Raw genomic sequence first — 14,919 nt, 5'->3', positions numbered from 1 at the left:
TCCTTCACGGCGTAGTGTGTTACCAATTGTTTTCTTGGTGACTATGGTCCCAGCTGCCTTGAGATCATTGACAAGATCCTCCCGTGTAGTTCTGGGCTGATTCCTCACCGTTCTCATGATCATTGCAACTCCACGAGGTGAGATCTTGCATGGAGCCCCAGGCCGAGGGAGATTGACATTTATTTTGTGTTTCTTCCATTTGCGGATAATCGCACCAACTGTTATCACCTTCTCACCAAGCTGCTTGGCGATGGTCTTGCAGCCCATTCCAGCCTTGTGTAGGTCTACAATCTTGTCCCTGACATCCTTGGAGAGCTCTTTGGTCTTGGCCATGGTGGAGAGTTTGGAATCTGATTGATTGATTGCTTCTGTGGACAGGTGTCTTTTATACAGGTAACAATCTGAGATTAGGAGCACTCCCTTTAAGAGTGTGCTCCTAATCTCAGCTCATTACCTGTATAAAAGACACCTGGGAGCCAGAAATCTTTCTGATTGAGAGGGGGTCAAATACTTATTTCCCTCATTAAAATGCAAATCAATTTATAACATTTTTGACATGCGTTTTTCTGGATTTTTTTGTTGTTATTCTGTCTATCACTGTTCAAATAAACCTACCATTAAAATTATAGACTGATAATTTCTTTGTCAGTGGGCAAACGTACAATATCAGCAGGGGATCAAATACTTTTTTCCCTCACTGTATATAGAGAGCAGTGTGATTTTCTAAGAGGTGTGTGATCATAAAACAGACACCGCTGTAAACTAGCTAGCTCTTCTTGCCCAACTCTCTCGCCTGTAGTTTAGTGGATAACGGGATGGTAAGACTGAAAGTCATAACAAAGTGTACACAAACACATGCATAAGCATGCACACACACACACTTTGACACACACACCTCATAAACTATGCTATAGCCTGCATACTCTCCCCTTTTTCTGTGTCCTCTCTCTGTCCTTTGACTTCACTCTTTCCTTTACACACAGTTAAATCCCAGGACTCTTATTATTTCCCTCTCTTCACTCTAATTAGGGGCTCAGGGATATGCTGTGAATAACTATTGTTATTTTCGCCATAATTTTTTGGGGGGGACTTGGTCAAATAACTGAAGCATAGATTGGTAACTTTTTTTCTAATTTGGCACAGAAACTAGAGGCCATGAGTAAATTGGTCTAAAATAATGGCACTGTCTATGGGGTGCGCTGTTTTAAGCAGTCTCACGTAAACCCTTATATCCATTGCCCCGTTTGACCTAGAAACGTGGTATGTAGGTGTATTTCCTCATGCTGAACAGATTTGCCACAAGGACCCATAAGGTCCGGCAGGATAGATTTTCCTCCATCTTGGAAATGTTGGAAAACCGTTGATGAACCATGGTACATCTCTTAACTTAGTTTGAGAAATCGGTTAACTCAGCCGAGTTATTGCTAAATCAGAAAATAAATCAGAAAACTCCACATCAATTTACAATGCAGAATAATGGTCCTATTACGTATGTATGACCGCAAGGGCCGGGCAATGAAGTTATATCTACCGCAACACTGCAGCTACAGTAACATGTCAATAGTGACAATTGATAAGACAATTTAAAAAAGTGCTGCATCAGGTCTATAGCTTTTCAGACAGTAGAATTCTGCTCCAGTGTAAAATGTTCTGTATTTTTTCACTGACCACAATAAATGTCGCTGACTGATGTGTTGCTGTGTTGTTTTTTATGCATTTATTTATGGTATGGTAGCTTTTATTTCTACTAAATGTCTTGGTAAATCACGGTTTTTAACAAACTTTAAGGTACTTTTTAGGAGAGAGTGGTTTGTGCGCAGGCAGCAGGCTGGGTGCAGCAGCTCAAGATTATTTGATTGACAGTTCTGGTTGCCTAGTGATAGTCCCTTCAGAAGAGGCATTCCTTTTTTTAAACGTCCGTTCATATCACCAGAGAAGGTTTCGTGTCAGCATTTGTTTTTTAAACGTAGTGTGGCCTACCCTAACAGACAAACAAACAGGCTGTAGCCGAGGTGCTTTCAAGGGGCCACATTCCATTGCGTCTGAAAAGCATAATTGATACAGGCTACCTGTAGCCTATTGTAATTTAATATGAGGCAAAAATGAAGAGTAGGCTACCCTGTGCTTGCAAGACTGGCCCGAAGACATCGGTGTCATGAATAGGCTAGGATATTCTTCACGCAACAGACCGAAGATTGAACACACACTTGCATCATTAGCGAAGAGACCGAGCAGGCAAGTGTGCTCATATGGTTTGGTAATCTGCATCTCGCAATGTCTTGCATGCAAATTCACCAATAGCCTAAAGTTTGCCTCTTCCTCTCTGGTTTTATTTTAATTACACAACTTCCCCAGGCCTTTATAGCCTATCGGCTATAACACGGAAAATAATATGTTTTGTGATAGCTGAACTATGATTTTAATTAAGTGGTGGAAAAAACAAAAAAACATAATTTTTCAGCGTTAAGGATCCCAACTTCGTTTCAACGTTTTAACGCTAGTATGTACTATGTAGGCACGTGAACTGAGCCATAAGGGAGACTAGCCATCCACCACCCCACTACCACTATCAGATTAGCCTATGTTTTTGGTTCTAACATCACCATCACCCACTAATTAGCCTGTCATTTTTCCAGATTAAGTGTTTGAGCTAGTAATGTATGAATATTTATCATTTATATATTAGCTATGACATAGCCAATTAATATATTATCTTATTTTCTCCTCTCGCTTCGGACATGCAGTGCGCCTCTCAAAAGTGATTGCTGTCCTTGTTATGAAATTATCAACTTTACCCTGTATATAAAAAAATTACACTGCTTGTTTAAAGCAAAACTACCAAAACTATTGCTCATGGAGAACCTGAAAAATCGAAATAATATCTATTGTAAGCCCTGTTCAGCAGGTGTAGCCAGTAGCTTATTTTTATTCCGGTAAAACACAATTTTCAACCACGCATAGATAACAATAATCTAGCAAATTACATAGGTTGTCACTCAACTATTAAAGCCTAATATCAAGCATGCCATTTTAGCATTTGAATGATGAAGGTGCCGCGCAGATGTGCAAGATCAGGAACAGGTCGCCTAACTCCCGTTGGTCAGTGCGGTATTTTCGGAAGGTAAAAGCAAAAAAGCAAAAGAATATTGTGATTCGTAACGTTTGAATCGATTTTCTGACCGATGAATGCGGTTTGGGGTCCGTGGACCAATGCACTTGTATCTTAAGCATTTGAATCAGAGACCGATGCGTTTCAGTGAATCGTTACAGCCCTACAATAGTCCCTAAAGAGTTTGAGAAAATAACGTTCATGCACTCGCTGATTGCCACACTATACCAGTTAATACATATTAGCACACGCTAATATAATCAAATATGCTAAAACTACTTCAAAAATCTTCTTCTCATGAACCATAGGACCAAATGACACCAAATTGAATGTAGGCCCATGGTACATGTCTTAACTTAGTTTGGGAAAAGCTAAGGGTAGGGCTGCACGATATCGGCAAAACATTTACAAAATATTGCGATTGCAATTTTACTTGCAATTATAGATAAAATCATGTGGGTAAAATGTTGGAATCATAGAAATAGAATGATCATTCACATTTTTTGGTTGGAATACAGAGGGCACTTGGAATGCAGTTTTGTTTGGCATGACAATGAAAGAAAAAGTAAGGTTGGAGATGGTTGTGACAGAGTAGGGACCAAAGTGTTGGTCAGTGTTTCCCATGGGACCCGAATTAGATTTAAATAGATAGATACATTCAGACAAAGATTTTAGAATATTCTTCGCATTTTCATCTCTGATTAAGAACAAGCTGTTGCACAAACAATGCTGATATACTCCACCACTGGTACCGGCATGTATTAGAGCAAAAGTTTACTAGCAATATTTGCCCTATCTCAGTGGATTTAGCTTGCCAGCTAGCTAGCTAGCTAGCAATAGACATTAGGGGCTAACACAATTTATTTTGGCACATTTGCAGCATGCTAACACCAACTAACTAGCGTTTTGCAGAGAGCAAGTTACACAAACAAATAGTGTAATGTAGAAAACACGTGGCTTTATATTAAGAAGCAAAGTGGAAAGCTGCGTAATTGTTTGGCAAAATCTGTTGACTGCATGCTGTTGTTTGGTCAATGCATGCAGAGTGAATCTCCAGGACGAGGAACTGCCTGCTTGAGTGAAAAGGGGCTTGGTGTGTGTGGGACTGGGAAGTGGCCAAAAGAGGAGAGACGTAGAGAGAACTCAAGCAATAAATCAAAAGTTTACAAAAAATGGCCATTACAGACGGCTAAGTGGAGTTTAAAATATCACAGCCTCGAGATATGGATATTGCGCATATCAAAATCACAATTTCGATTACAATTTGATTAATTGTGCAGCCCTAGCTAAGGGACTGATGAAAATTTGGCTGAGTTATTGACAAATGAAAAATCTGATTTTACGTGTCCATTTAAACTGCTGTAAATCCACTCCACAGTGGCCTATCAAAATGAAACTTGTCATCGCTATCATGGATATCCCTAAGATGAGCCACATTGAATTTGGTATTGATATCTTAAAAAACAAGGAAACTTTTAACAACTAAATGTCAGCCATGCTACACCACTAGATGGCACACTTTCACACCAGGGCTATAAGAACTGAGCCGATGGACATGGGGCCATGAAATTTGGTATGTAAACATTATGTATAGTGCATTCAGAAAGTATTCAGACCCCTTGACTTTTTCCACATTGTGTTATGTTACAGCCTTATTCTAAAATTGATTAAATTGTGTTTTCCCCTCATCCATCTACACAATATACCCCATAATGACAAAGCGAAAACAGGTTTTAGACATTTCTTCAAATGTATGATTTTTTCCCCCCTGAAATATGACATTTACATAAGTATTCAGACCCTTTAAAAAAATAATCTAAAATCCTGTTTTTGCTTTGTCATTATGTGGTATTGTGTGTAGATTGATGAGGGGGGAAAAATGATTTAATCCATTTTAGAATAAGGCTGTAATGCAACAAAATGTGGAAAACGTCAAGGGGTATAAATACTTTCCGAATGCACTGTATATGTCCTTAGAAGCTGTGTGAATATAAAGTCACTGTAACCTTAGATGGCTGCACCAGACCAGTTGATACCAAAACGATACCATGACAAAAAAAAAGAAAGTGGGTAGAGGACTGAGATTTCCCCCAGTTTTTCAGGTTTTCGCTCTCAAAACATTCACACTCTCAAAACTCTCACACTTTTTTAATAGAAAAACAACAAAATTGGATGTTCTTAGTCCACAACAATGCTTAAACTATTGGCATGAATGAAAAGAATACTGGCCCGGGTCAAGATGGCAATGGCATTATACATTGACATTATTTTTTACATTTAAAAATATGTCTGAATAATGTGGGCATTGCCTGACTAAATAGACAGCATGCTCTCGACACAAACACATGAATGAAGTCTGTCCATGTGGTAGCTAGTCATTCTCGCCATTTGAGATGTTGAAGAGTTATTGAGGGGTTACTGTATCTTGTTTTACAATGAGAAAGTGACAAGTTGAATAATTATATTGCAAATCAAATCAAAGTTTATTGGTTGCGTACACAGATTTGCAGATATTATCGCAGGTGCAGCGAAATGCTTGTAGAACTTCTAAATCGGCTACCATAACTTCAATTACTTTTCAAGGACCTAAGAGCCTAGACAAAATTATTTTCAAGGTAGGCTATTCTATGATGACTGAATTGTGCATCGCAAATATTCAACCAAGACTTTGAACTTTTTAAATACCTGGTTTGCATACCCATTCTTGCCTTAGCATTTACAGGTAGATATCATAGCTTGGAACATCTTTCCTACCGCTACCGCTGTCGGTCTTCTCTCCATGCAACAACCAGCTGTTTGAGAGCTGCGTGCTCTCTCTGCCCGACAGATTATCTATAGGCTATATGTGTGTAGCGCGCGTGTGATAAATAATCAACATAGCAAACGAACAGCTTCGGTAATCTATCTGTTTTTTTTAAAATAAATGATATAGCCTAGATTAAAAATTGCATTATTGAAATATTTTTTTCACTGGTCCAAGTGGGCCACTGACGGGGATGATCGACTGGCCCGGAGGGTTTCAAAAACCTCACCTCTATGTCAAGTCCTGACACACACAGACAGGGGCATTCCCGTGCCTTTGTTGCCTGTTCAGAAAGTTGGTTTATTTTTGGTCATTTGCACATTACTGTTTGAATAAATCATAATGGAGGGGAAAAAAGCAAATTGTGAAGCAAAAACTAACGTAACCAGGCAACAAAAAAAAATCTGCCAAGTCAAACGGTCGCAAATGCGACTGTTTTGGTCACAGTATCGAACCCTGCCCCCGCTCTTTCATGGAGGCTCAGGCTGCAATTTCCAGCCACTAACAACCCACTCTGCTCTGGAGTTCATTCCTGTCCCAGTCATGCCTAGACTGGGCCCAGATCTGTTTGAGCTGATCATTGCCCATGGCAAACACACAAGGAAGGGAGACTGTGTTGTGGTCAACTTGTGGCATCCCTTGGTCACAGCCTGGCACAGGCACTCGCTCAGTTCTATCACCCTCTTATCAGACAGGTGTGAGGTAGTGGAGGAGTGACAACAAGGCGTTTTCTGCTGTATCGGCCAAGGCAAACAACAGTCCATATAACGCCAATACACCTCCACACTAACTATGCCTAACGGCAGACAAGTAGGGGCCTATAAAAGTCAATTGTATAGAAGAAGCTATCAGGCTAACTGCCTGGCCACACTGACAGTTTAGTAAGAGAGTTCAGCTCCACTGCCACTGGGATATACACACATACAATAAGCACGCTCACCCACACAAGTACACACACACCAAACACACACACAGTAAGCATGCTCACGCAAGCACACACACGTCATTAACAGGCCAGGTGCAGGCAGACAGGCTGACACTTTTACACTTTTACAACCTGGATCCTACTGTTATTTAGATATCACTATGTTTGCGGTAAGTCATATGACCTCTATCTGTTCTCGACCACCCACATGCAAACAAACATGCAATCAAATTGGGTTCTTCTTATTCAAATTGAACTGGCTATAACTATGCATGTATCATGTTAGGAAAACCTGAACAGAGATTTTAAAGAGCAGTGGCCATATAGATAGACATATAATTACTAGATTGTAGGGCTGGGAGGAACGATACCAGTATCACAGCATGTTTTCCATGGCAAAAAAGAAAACATGCAGCAGACCTAACTCTTTGGTACTTTAAAAACCTGCTGTATGTAAAATATTGTGTGCTATAGCTTGGAAAATAAATAAATGTGACTATGGATGACAACATAATGATGTTTGTTTCCAATATTTGGGCTGTTTCCTAAAGAAGTGAATTCCGCTTCGTGTTTTGTTTCCTTGTCATGATACTAACAAGTATCGCAATACTGGTATCGTCCCAGCCCTACTAAATTGTATTTTAATGGCAGTAGCAGCCTCTTCCTGCTCCATACAAGATGAGGGACAGAAGTGTAGCACAGTATGTATCAGCATGTTCCTCCTTGCTATACTAGCCTTACAGGTTGGAGTTCTACTGTATATCACTAGCTGACAAGTCGTTTTGCTAACATAATGAGGAGCAATCAATCAAAACGAATCACAATGATGTGACTTCCATGACAACGGGTTGTCACGCCCATGCATATTTACATTGATTTCGCCTGACTATCCTTCAGTCCACTTAACCTACTACCACAAGCATAGTAAGAGTGAGGACCATATAAATTGACTGAATAGATTGTATTTTTATGGCGAGGATAGCTAGGTTTACCTTCTAGAACACCTGTACTTTTGTCAGTTCCATCAACGTATAGACTACACACACGCACACACAGTGCCACATTCATTCATTCAACACAAGTGTCTAAACAGGCCCCAGAGCCAAGCAGCATAAATGCCATTGTAAAGGGACACACACCAGCGTTTGTAACCCGTTTCCATATCATTGTTATTCCGGTCCACAAATTTAGCCTAGCTTCTGGACAAGGCAAACAGTTCCATAGATACCGAACGACCGGGGTGACTGACGACAACAACAATGCCAGTACTGTATAGCCTTTTCACAACCAAGCTCGCTCTACGTCTTCAGTTCCCTCATACAGAGGTAAACAAACTTGATAAGGAAAAAGGTAATGGGTCCACACACAAAAAGATGACGCATAAAGAGTGAGATGGAGAACATTCCTCAACAGTCCATGCTTAAGTAAAACTAAGCCAAGGGAGAGCATACACATACATTTCAGTTTAACAGCCTTCTTCAGTGGGTAGGAAAACAAACTAGCAACAGAGCTATCATGGGTTCATTCCTTGTTCAAAGCAAGCAGTAACACTGATATGCAATCTATGACAATACCCCTCCCCTTCCAGAGAGGCATAGAAAGACAGTGGTGCATGCACTTGTGGCCCCGGGCGCTCTAGTGTTCAGAGGGGGTGGGGCCAGGGGCCATTACTGTCAAGACAACCTCTGGGGGGTAATTAAGAGAGGGAGAGAGGGACAGTCTAGTCTGTCTCTTTTCACCTCTTTTCACATTCCTCTCTTTCAGTCAGTACAGATGGGACACCGCCGCAACCACAACCAATCAGAGCGAGAGAGATTAAAGATTCACTCTCATATGAGCCCAATGGAAATAGGTTGTAAAACTGTTTGGTGCATCTTTGGTGGTTTAAAATGTAGTGTATCCACTTGTGTGTGGCTGGATTGGATTGTGTTTTTAAATAACCAAATAAATCCTATGAAAAACACACAAATATATTTTAAACTCACTGGTTCACACAAAACACACACACATAAACTTCACTGTCGTGGAATACAACCCCTATGTGCTTGACCAGGGTCAGCTAATAAAAACTGAACGGGAATCAGATATTGGGGCTTTCTAAACAAGCTTCAGAAACCTGCCCTGTTGATCTGTCATCATGTGAGCCCCAGGTTCAGCCCCGTCATATGACTTCCCGACTTTTCCTCCTTCTCCGTAATCTCTCCTATCTGAAGGAAAAGTCAGGAAAAGTCAACTATGCACAAATCCTCTTAAAAAATGTTGCTATCTGCACATATTGGATTACAAGGGGAAAAATTCCAGTCTCTTACAACATGCGCATTTAGCATGTCCAATAAATCTGTTTTTCAAATGGAGCTGATAGGAGCTAAGAGGAGTCTCTTTCTGTAAACAACAAAAACAAGAGTGAAAACCTGAGGTAGTGAGGTAACCCTTGTCTGGGCAAGTGTAGGCAACTCCCGACCTCTAGGCCAAAGGGCAAGAGAGCAGGGGCTGAGTGTGTGTGTAAACTGCGAAGGGGGATTATAAAGTCATGCAGCGTTGGCCCAACTTATCAAGTTGATTAGAGCCTTGGAAAGACTTACTGACTGACTAGCCAACACAACAACTCTAATTAGGCTAGGCCTACTTCTCTGAATGTCCAGGCTCCTTGGAGGCTAGAGACAAAATACATAGTACCCTCAAACACAAACACTGCCTGTACTACAAACCATCTTTCAAAATGTCTTTCAAGAAGTGACAGTTTCTAAAAGAAAATGCTAAAATGTCAGGCACCATTTCAGTAGCCCAAAAATATGTTTTAAAAATGGCCATGGAAGGTACTTTAGCTAGAGACAAGCTAGAGCGACTTTAGACATGGGGTTGTTTTTAAAAGACAAACCACATCCTCTGGTCTAAGGAACCAAAAAACTGTGTAAATTTAAGGAAAGTATATCCTTTCACATTCACACTGTTAACCAAAAACAAGTATTTTCTTCCCAAACAAACAAGGCTGCTTGGTGGAAAATAGGCTACACATAGACTAACGGGCTAAAGTGTGTGATCCTCACTCCTCCCCTCAGAAGAGGCAGAGAGAGACTGACAGAGAGGGAAAAAAGAGCAAGAAAGAACAAAAAAAACGCAGTAGAAAAGGAGCAAAAAAGTGTGCTTCACTCAGCAACACCTTGAAAAGTGTTGTGTATGGTGGGAAGCAGCCTACAGCAGTGCGAGTAGAGGATGAATAGAGAGTTCTCTCTCTTTCCTTCTCTCTCTCTCACTCTGGGGCAGCGGGGCACCCGAGAGGTGTCAGTAAAAACACTGTCCCACCCATCTTCACACTCATCCCTCATCCTCTCATACTAGGTCACGGACCAGTATTTCACACACGCTAGGCTTTGTCCATGGCAATTTAAAGCACCACCGCCTGATACGCTTTTCTTGACAGTATTTCTCTTTAGGTGACACAAATAGTGTCTTGAGACTGAAAATTCCCAACAACAGGCAATGAAAAAGTGACTATGGGAAAGAAGTAAGAACCAAAGTTATGTGCCATGTAGTAAATATCTCATGGTGTGGCAAACATCACACATGCCAAGGTTAGTTGGTTTCCACCTTTTATAGTTTTCCTTATTACGTGCCCCAATTTCTCAATGCCACATGTTTTATTTCTAATTAATCCATAATACTGTGGATATTTGGTATTGTTAGGGTGAGGGCATGTTTTAGGGAAAATAAATAGGGGAGTACAACTCAAAAGTGCCAGCCCTCCTCCTCCCCAACCCGAACCACAATTACCCCCCTTACAGTTGTACAATGAGGGGTACAAGACAAGAACTAAGGGGCCAAGTAGAGTCTTACAACAACATTACCTCCTTCTCTCTATCACACCATTATATAACACGCTCCAGGTGCCCATTGCCCTTAGGCACAGATCTAGGATCAGCTTACCTTTCCCAAATCCTAACCTTCACCATTGAAGGGGGAAACCTCTAAACTGACCTTAGATCAGTATCTAGGGGCAACAAAGTATATAATAAAGCCAATGAGGAGCCAGTATCTTACCTTCAGGTTCTAGCGTAGCCTCCTCTTCCTCGGCGGCAGTGTATGGCGGCCTTGCCAAAGTAGCCGTTGCTAGGGACAGCAGGACGGCGGTGAGCAACCAGGCCCACGAGGCCATCCCGTTAGTGGAGGGTGAGTCTCCCCCCCATCCCCTCCTCCTCAGGCTCTGCCTCCCCCTGGACACTGATCCCATCTGAGGGGCTCCACCCAACCATCAACTGCAGGCTGTCCGGCCTGTCACTCACTGTGAATTCCCCCAATATCCTGGGCTGAGGAAAGGCTGTGGGAGGAGCAAGAAAGTTGGAAAAATGGTGGTAAATAGGTGAGGATGGAGGGAAAAAGGTAGGTAGGGATAAACATTTAAAATAATGTGGGGAGAAAGGATGCGAGGGAGAAAATAAGACGTAGAAAACCAAAAGATAAAAATGAAGCCAATTCTGCATTTATAATAATATGCCATTTAGCAGACGCTTTTATCCAAAGCGACTTACAGTCATGTGTGCATACATTTTTACATATGGGTGGTCGCGGGGATCGAACCCACTACCCTGGCTTTACAAGCGCCATGCTCTACCAATTGAGCTACATTTATAATATACTATAGTCATATTCTCACCTATTCTAATTTGTTCACTGACTTATTTATTTCAGTTACAATAGCACCTATTGAAAGAGCGAGTGAGAGCGAGAGTGTGTCACAAAATGCTGTCAAACAAGCCTTGCCAGATATACCGAAGCTCTGATGCCCCTCAGCTCAGCTACCTTTAAGTCCGACCCATTGTCACAAATCCTCACGTTCCCTTTTACAATACTACCTTCTAAGTATGTAGCATTTATATTAAGTGGACTTGACGGTTGCATTTCTAGGCTAGAATCATCTTTATAAAAGATGTACATTTATAAAACAGAAACTGCATTGAATAGGCATTGTTAGATATGAAAAACATAACTTTATTACTAGGCTATCTATATGTACTGTATAATACCATTTCACTAATGAAATGATTAGCCTATTGATATTATTATAATTGCTATTATTACTGAAATTGTGGAATATCAAATTCCACCAAATATCACCCTCTTCTGATCAGAGAGTAGGTTACAATGAATAAGTAAATCATCCAATACTGAATAGCCTATATGAGTTGTATCCTAGATGCTCCAAACCTGTTTCTTTCCATTTGTGGTTGGTTTATTAGTGAATATGCATACTTTTCTGTTGCAAAATAAATGCACTTAATTCATTGTAGCCCTATGATAATGCGATTTATAATTTAAATGGAATACACTAGGACACATCAATCTAAAGGCCATTGCCAGACATCTGCGGTGCAATCTGTTTTAACAGTCTATGGAGGTTTGGAGCGGCTGCAAAGAGCCCCTAGTCACGCTTCCTCATGCGCCTTCTGCTCCAGCTGCGATGTATTGATTGGTTTACCCAGGAAGATGCATGTAATTTGGCATGTAGGCCTAAACAGCAACTTTGAAAGGTGTCGAGAGATTCTGCTTCATATCTAATGACTGGAGAGGGGAGAGCACGCGCGGACCGCAAGCAAACGTCTATGCGCACCACGCGCATTACATCATGGGATGCTGCCTGGATGCATCCCGCACGTGCAACGTAATGGGACTAGACTAGAGTGGGCAGGCTACCTTGGTTTAGGATTATGGTTTATTTACAAATCAAAATTCGTCTATTTTCTTTCTCAATAGTCTATTCCCTGATGGGAACACGTTTGTTAAGCAAAATGTACACTTTAAACCGGCACAGCAAGGTAACCGAGAATTCATGGACAATGTTTTAGGTTCGACAATTCGCCTAGGTCTAGCCTTCTTATGGTGATTTTGCTGTGGTAAATCTAACTACCCTATGTATAGCCTACAGCTTTGGAAAAACCTTTATGAGTTGCTGCCGTCAACAACATGACATCCAATAAGTTTGGACACCAGGGCTTTTCCTCATATGCATATCCACAGGTTTCCCTGACCCCCATTTAAACCAAATCTTCCGAATTAAATTTCTTAGCGCTGATTGAAATCCTATTGACATTCAAATCAGTTGGCTTTTGCACTCAGTGCTCAGTGAGTGCACGCAGTAAAAACACAAAGTGCGGTCACGGGGTAGTTGGCACCATCAATGCGATGTAGAAAATTAAGCAAAGTAATAAATAACCAGAACATTGTTGTTAATGAACATGCATGGGTGCTGCAACCACTGCTTAGATTTGATTTCCTAATTGAGGTGAAAACATGGTAAACATCGCCTTATAGGCTGTTGTTGTTGAATGGAAAACAATATATTTCACAAATAACAAAACACGAGCTCTTGCTTCGTAGTAGAAACGGGGTAGGCTACATTATATTGGCAATTTATTATGATTTGACTGTCAGATCAACTTAGCATTTCAATTAGCCTATGGATAAGATTAGTCATTTCGCAACTCCTTAGAATAACAAATTAGGCTAAAACAACAGGTCTTACCAACATTAAAAATGAGCTATGCTAGTTCAGATGCGTAAAGCCCACATCAGGAATCGATTCTATTCAATTCTATTCTCCGATGTTCGAGGACGAATAGAACAATAACTATTTGAGATCTATGGCCGCACACAATACGGCCAAAACACTTACCACGAATAACTACCTAAAGTCTGGAAGACCTCCGATTCGCATGCACGGACGAGGCAGGAGGCGAGTGCATGGGCCGAATCGAGAGGAATGTGTAGCCTAGTCCCGATGGAGCGAATTCACCCCACTGCACCAAAAATGCCAAGCAGCGATTTTTTTACTATCCCCAAATTGGACGAGCAACAAATACAATCACTAAAAATATATTATTAAATCACGAAATCATTGGTGTTCCATTGCACTTAAAAAAAATCAGAATTGAAATCCATATCCTTGAAAAATAACTAGAAAAACATAGCTACGTCCCTGAAACTTCTTCACCAAGTTGCTAGTCAACTCAAGTGTTCCAGAGCGAGCGCACTCTTCATCCAAACGAAAGGCTTGCAATTTATGATGAACTAATGGGTAAAAAAAAAGAACATCAACTCTCCAAAAACATAGAATCCATCAATATATGATCCCTCGCGGCAGAGCGTCTTCTTCCCAAACAATCCTAGTACTGTTCTCAGACGCTTTGTCAGGTTGACTACATTTTTTCTCCTCCTTACGTTCCACACACAATCTCCCCCCCCCCCCCTGAAATTCGACCCGTTTCCTGCCCACAGTGTTTCTGGCTCTGCCTTCCTCCGCCAATCAAATCTCAGTGGCCCCCTCTCTTTCTAAGCTTTTGCCTCGAAAGAAACGACAAGTCTTTCTTGCTCTGTGCGCCCGAGGAGAGAGTGCTCAATTTACGGAGCTCACTACAAACTTCCTCCCATACAGGGGTCTTCCGCCCTTCGTTGGCTTGGCTCAACTCGCAATAACTACGCCCCCGTGCGGACAAAACACATGATGCGCACAAGTCAAATACAGTGCATTCGGAAAGTATTCAGACCCCTTAACTTTATCCACATTCTGTTACGTTACAGCCTTATTCTAAACTATATTAAATATAAATATTTCCTCATCAATCTACACACAATACCGCATAATGACATCCTGTTTCCATTGATCAACCTTGAGATGTTTCTACAACCTCATTGAAGTCCACCTGTGGTAAATTCAATTGATTGGACATGATTTGGAAAGGCACACACCTGTCTATCTAAGGTCCACCAGTTCACAGTGCATGTCAGAGCAAAAACCAAGTCATGAGGTCGAAGGAATTGTCCGTAGAGCTCCGAGACAGGATTGTGTCGAGGCACAGATCTGGGGAAGGGTACCTAAAAATGTCCGCAGCATTGAAGATCCCCAAGAACACAGTGGCCTCCTTCATTCTTAAATGGAAGAAGTTTGGAACCACCATGATTCTTCCTAGAGCTGGCCGCCGGGGGGCCAATCGGGGGAGAAGGGCCTTGGTCAGGGAGGTGACCAAGAACCCGTTGGTCACTCTGACAGAGCTCCAGAGTTCCTTTGTGGAGATGGGAGAACCTTCCAGA

General features: G+C 41.4%; 1 protein-coding gene across 7 annotated transcripts in view; it reads right to left on the bottom strand.

Annotated features, from left to right (window-relative positions):
- LOC311110577 (fibroblast growth factor receptor 2-like) overlaps window positions 1-14,213 on the bottom strand; it is a 109,663-nt gene extending 95,450 nt beyond the window's left edge. For all 7 annotated transcript variants that reach the window (XM_084153094.1, XM_084153090.1, XM_084153091.1 and 4 more), the window contains exons 1-2: window positions 13,505-14,213; window positions 10,876-11,152 (exon numbers count right to left, since the gene is read on the bottom strand). In XM_084153094.1, coding sequence (XP_084009220.1) covers window positions 10,876-11,065 — 190 coding nt within the window. In that variant the 5' untranslated portion in view covers window positions 11,066-11,152; window positions 13,505-14,213. The remainder of the gene's footprint in view (window positions 1-10,875; window positions 11,153-13,504) is intronic.
- Between the last annotated feature and the right edge of the window lie 706 nt (window positions 14,214-14,919).

Source organism: Coregonus lavaretus (assembly GCF_964263955.1).
Source record: "Coregonus lavaretus genome assembly, chromosome: 36".
Lineage (NCBI taxonomy): Eukaryota > Metazoa > Chordata > Actinopteri > Salmoniformes > Salmonidae > Coregonus > Coregonus lavaretus.
This window is presented reverse-complemented; position numbering and strand designations above follow the sequence as displayed.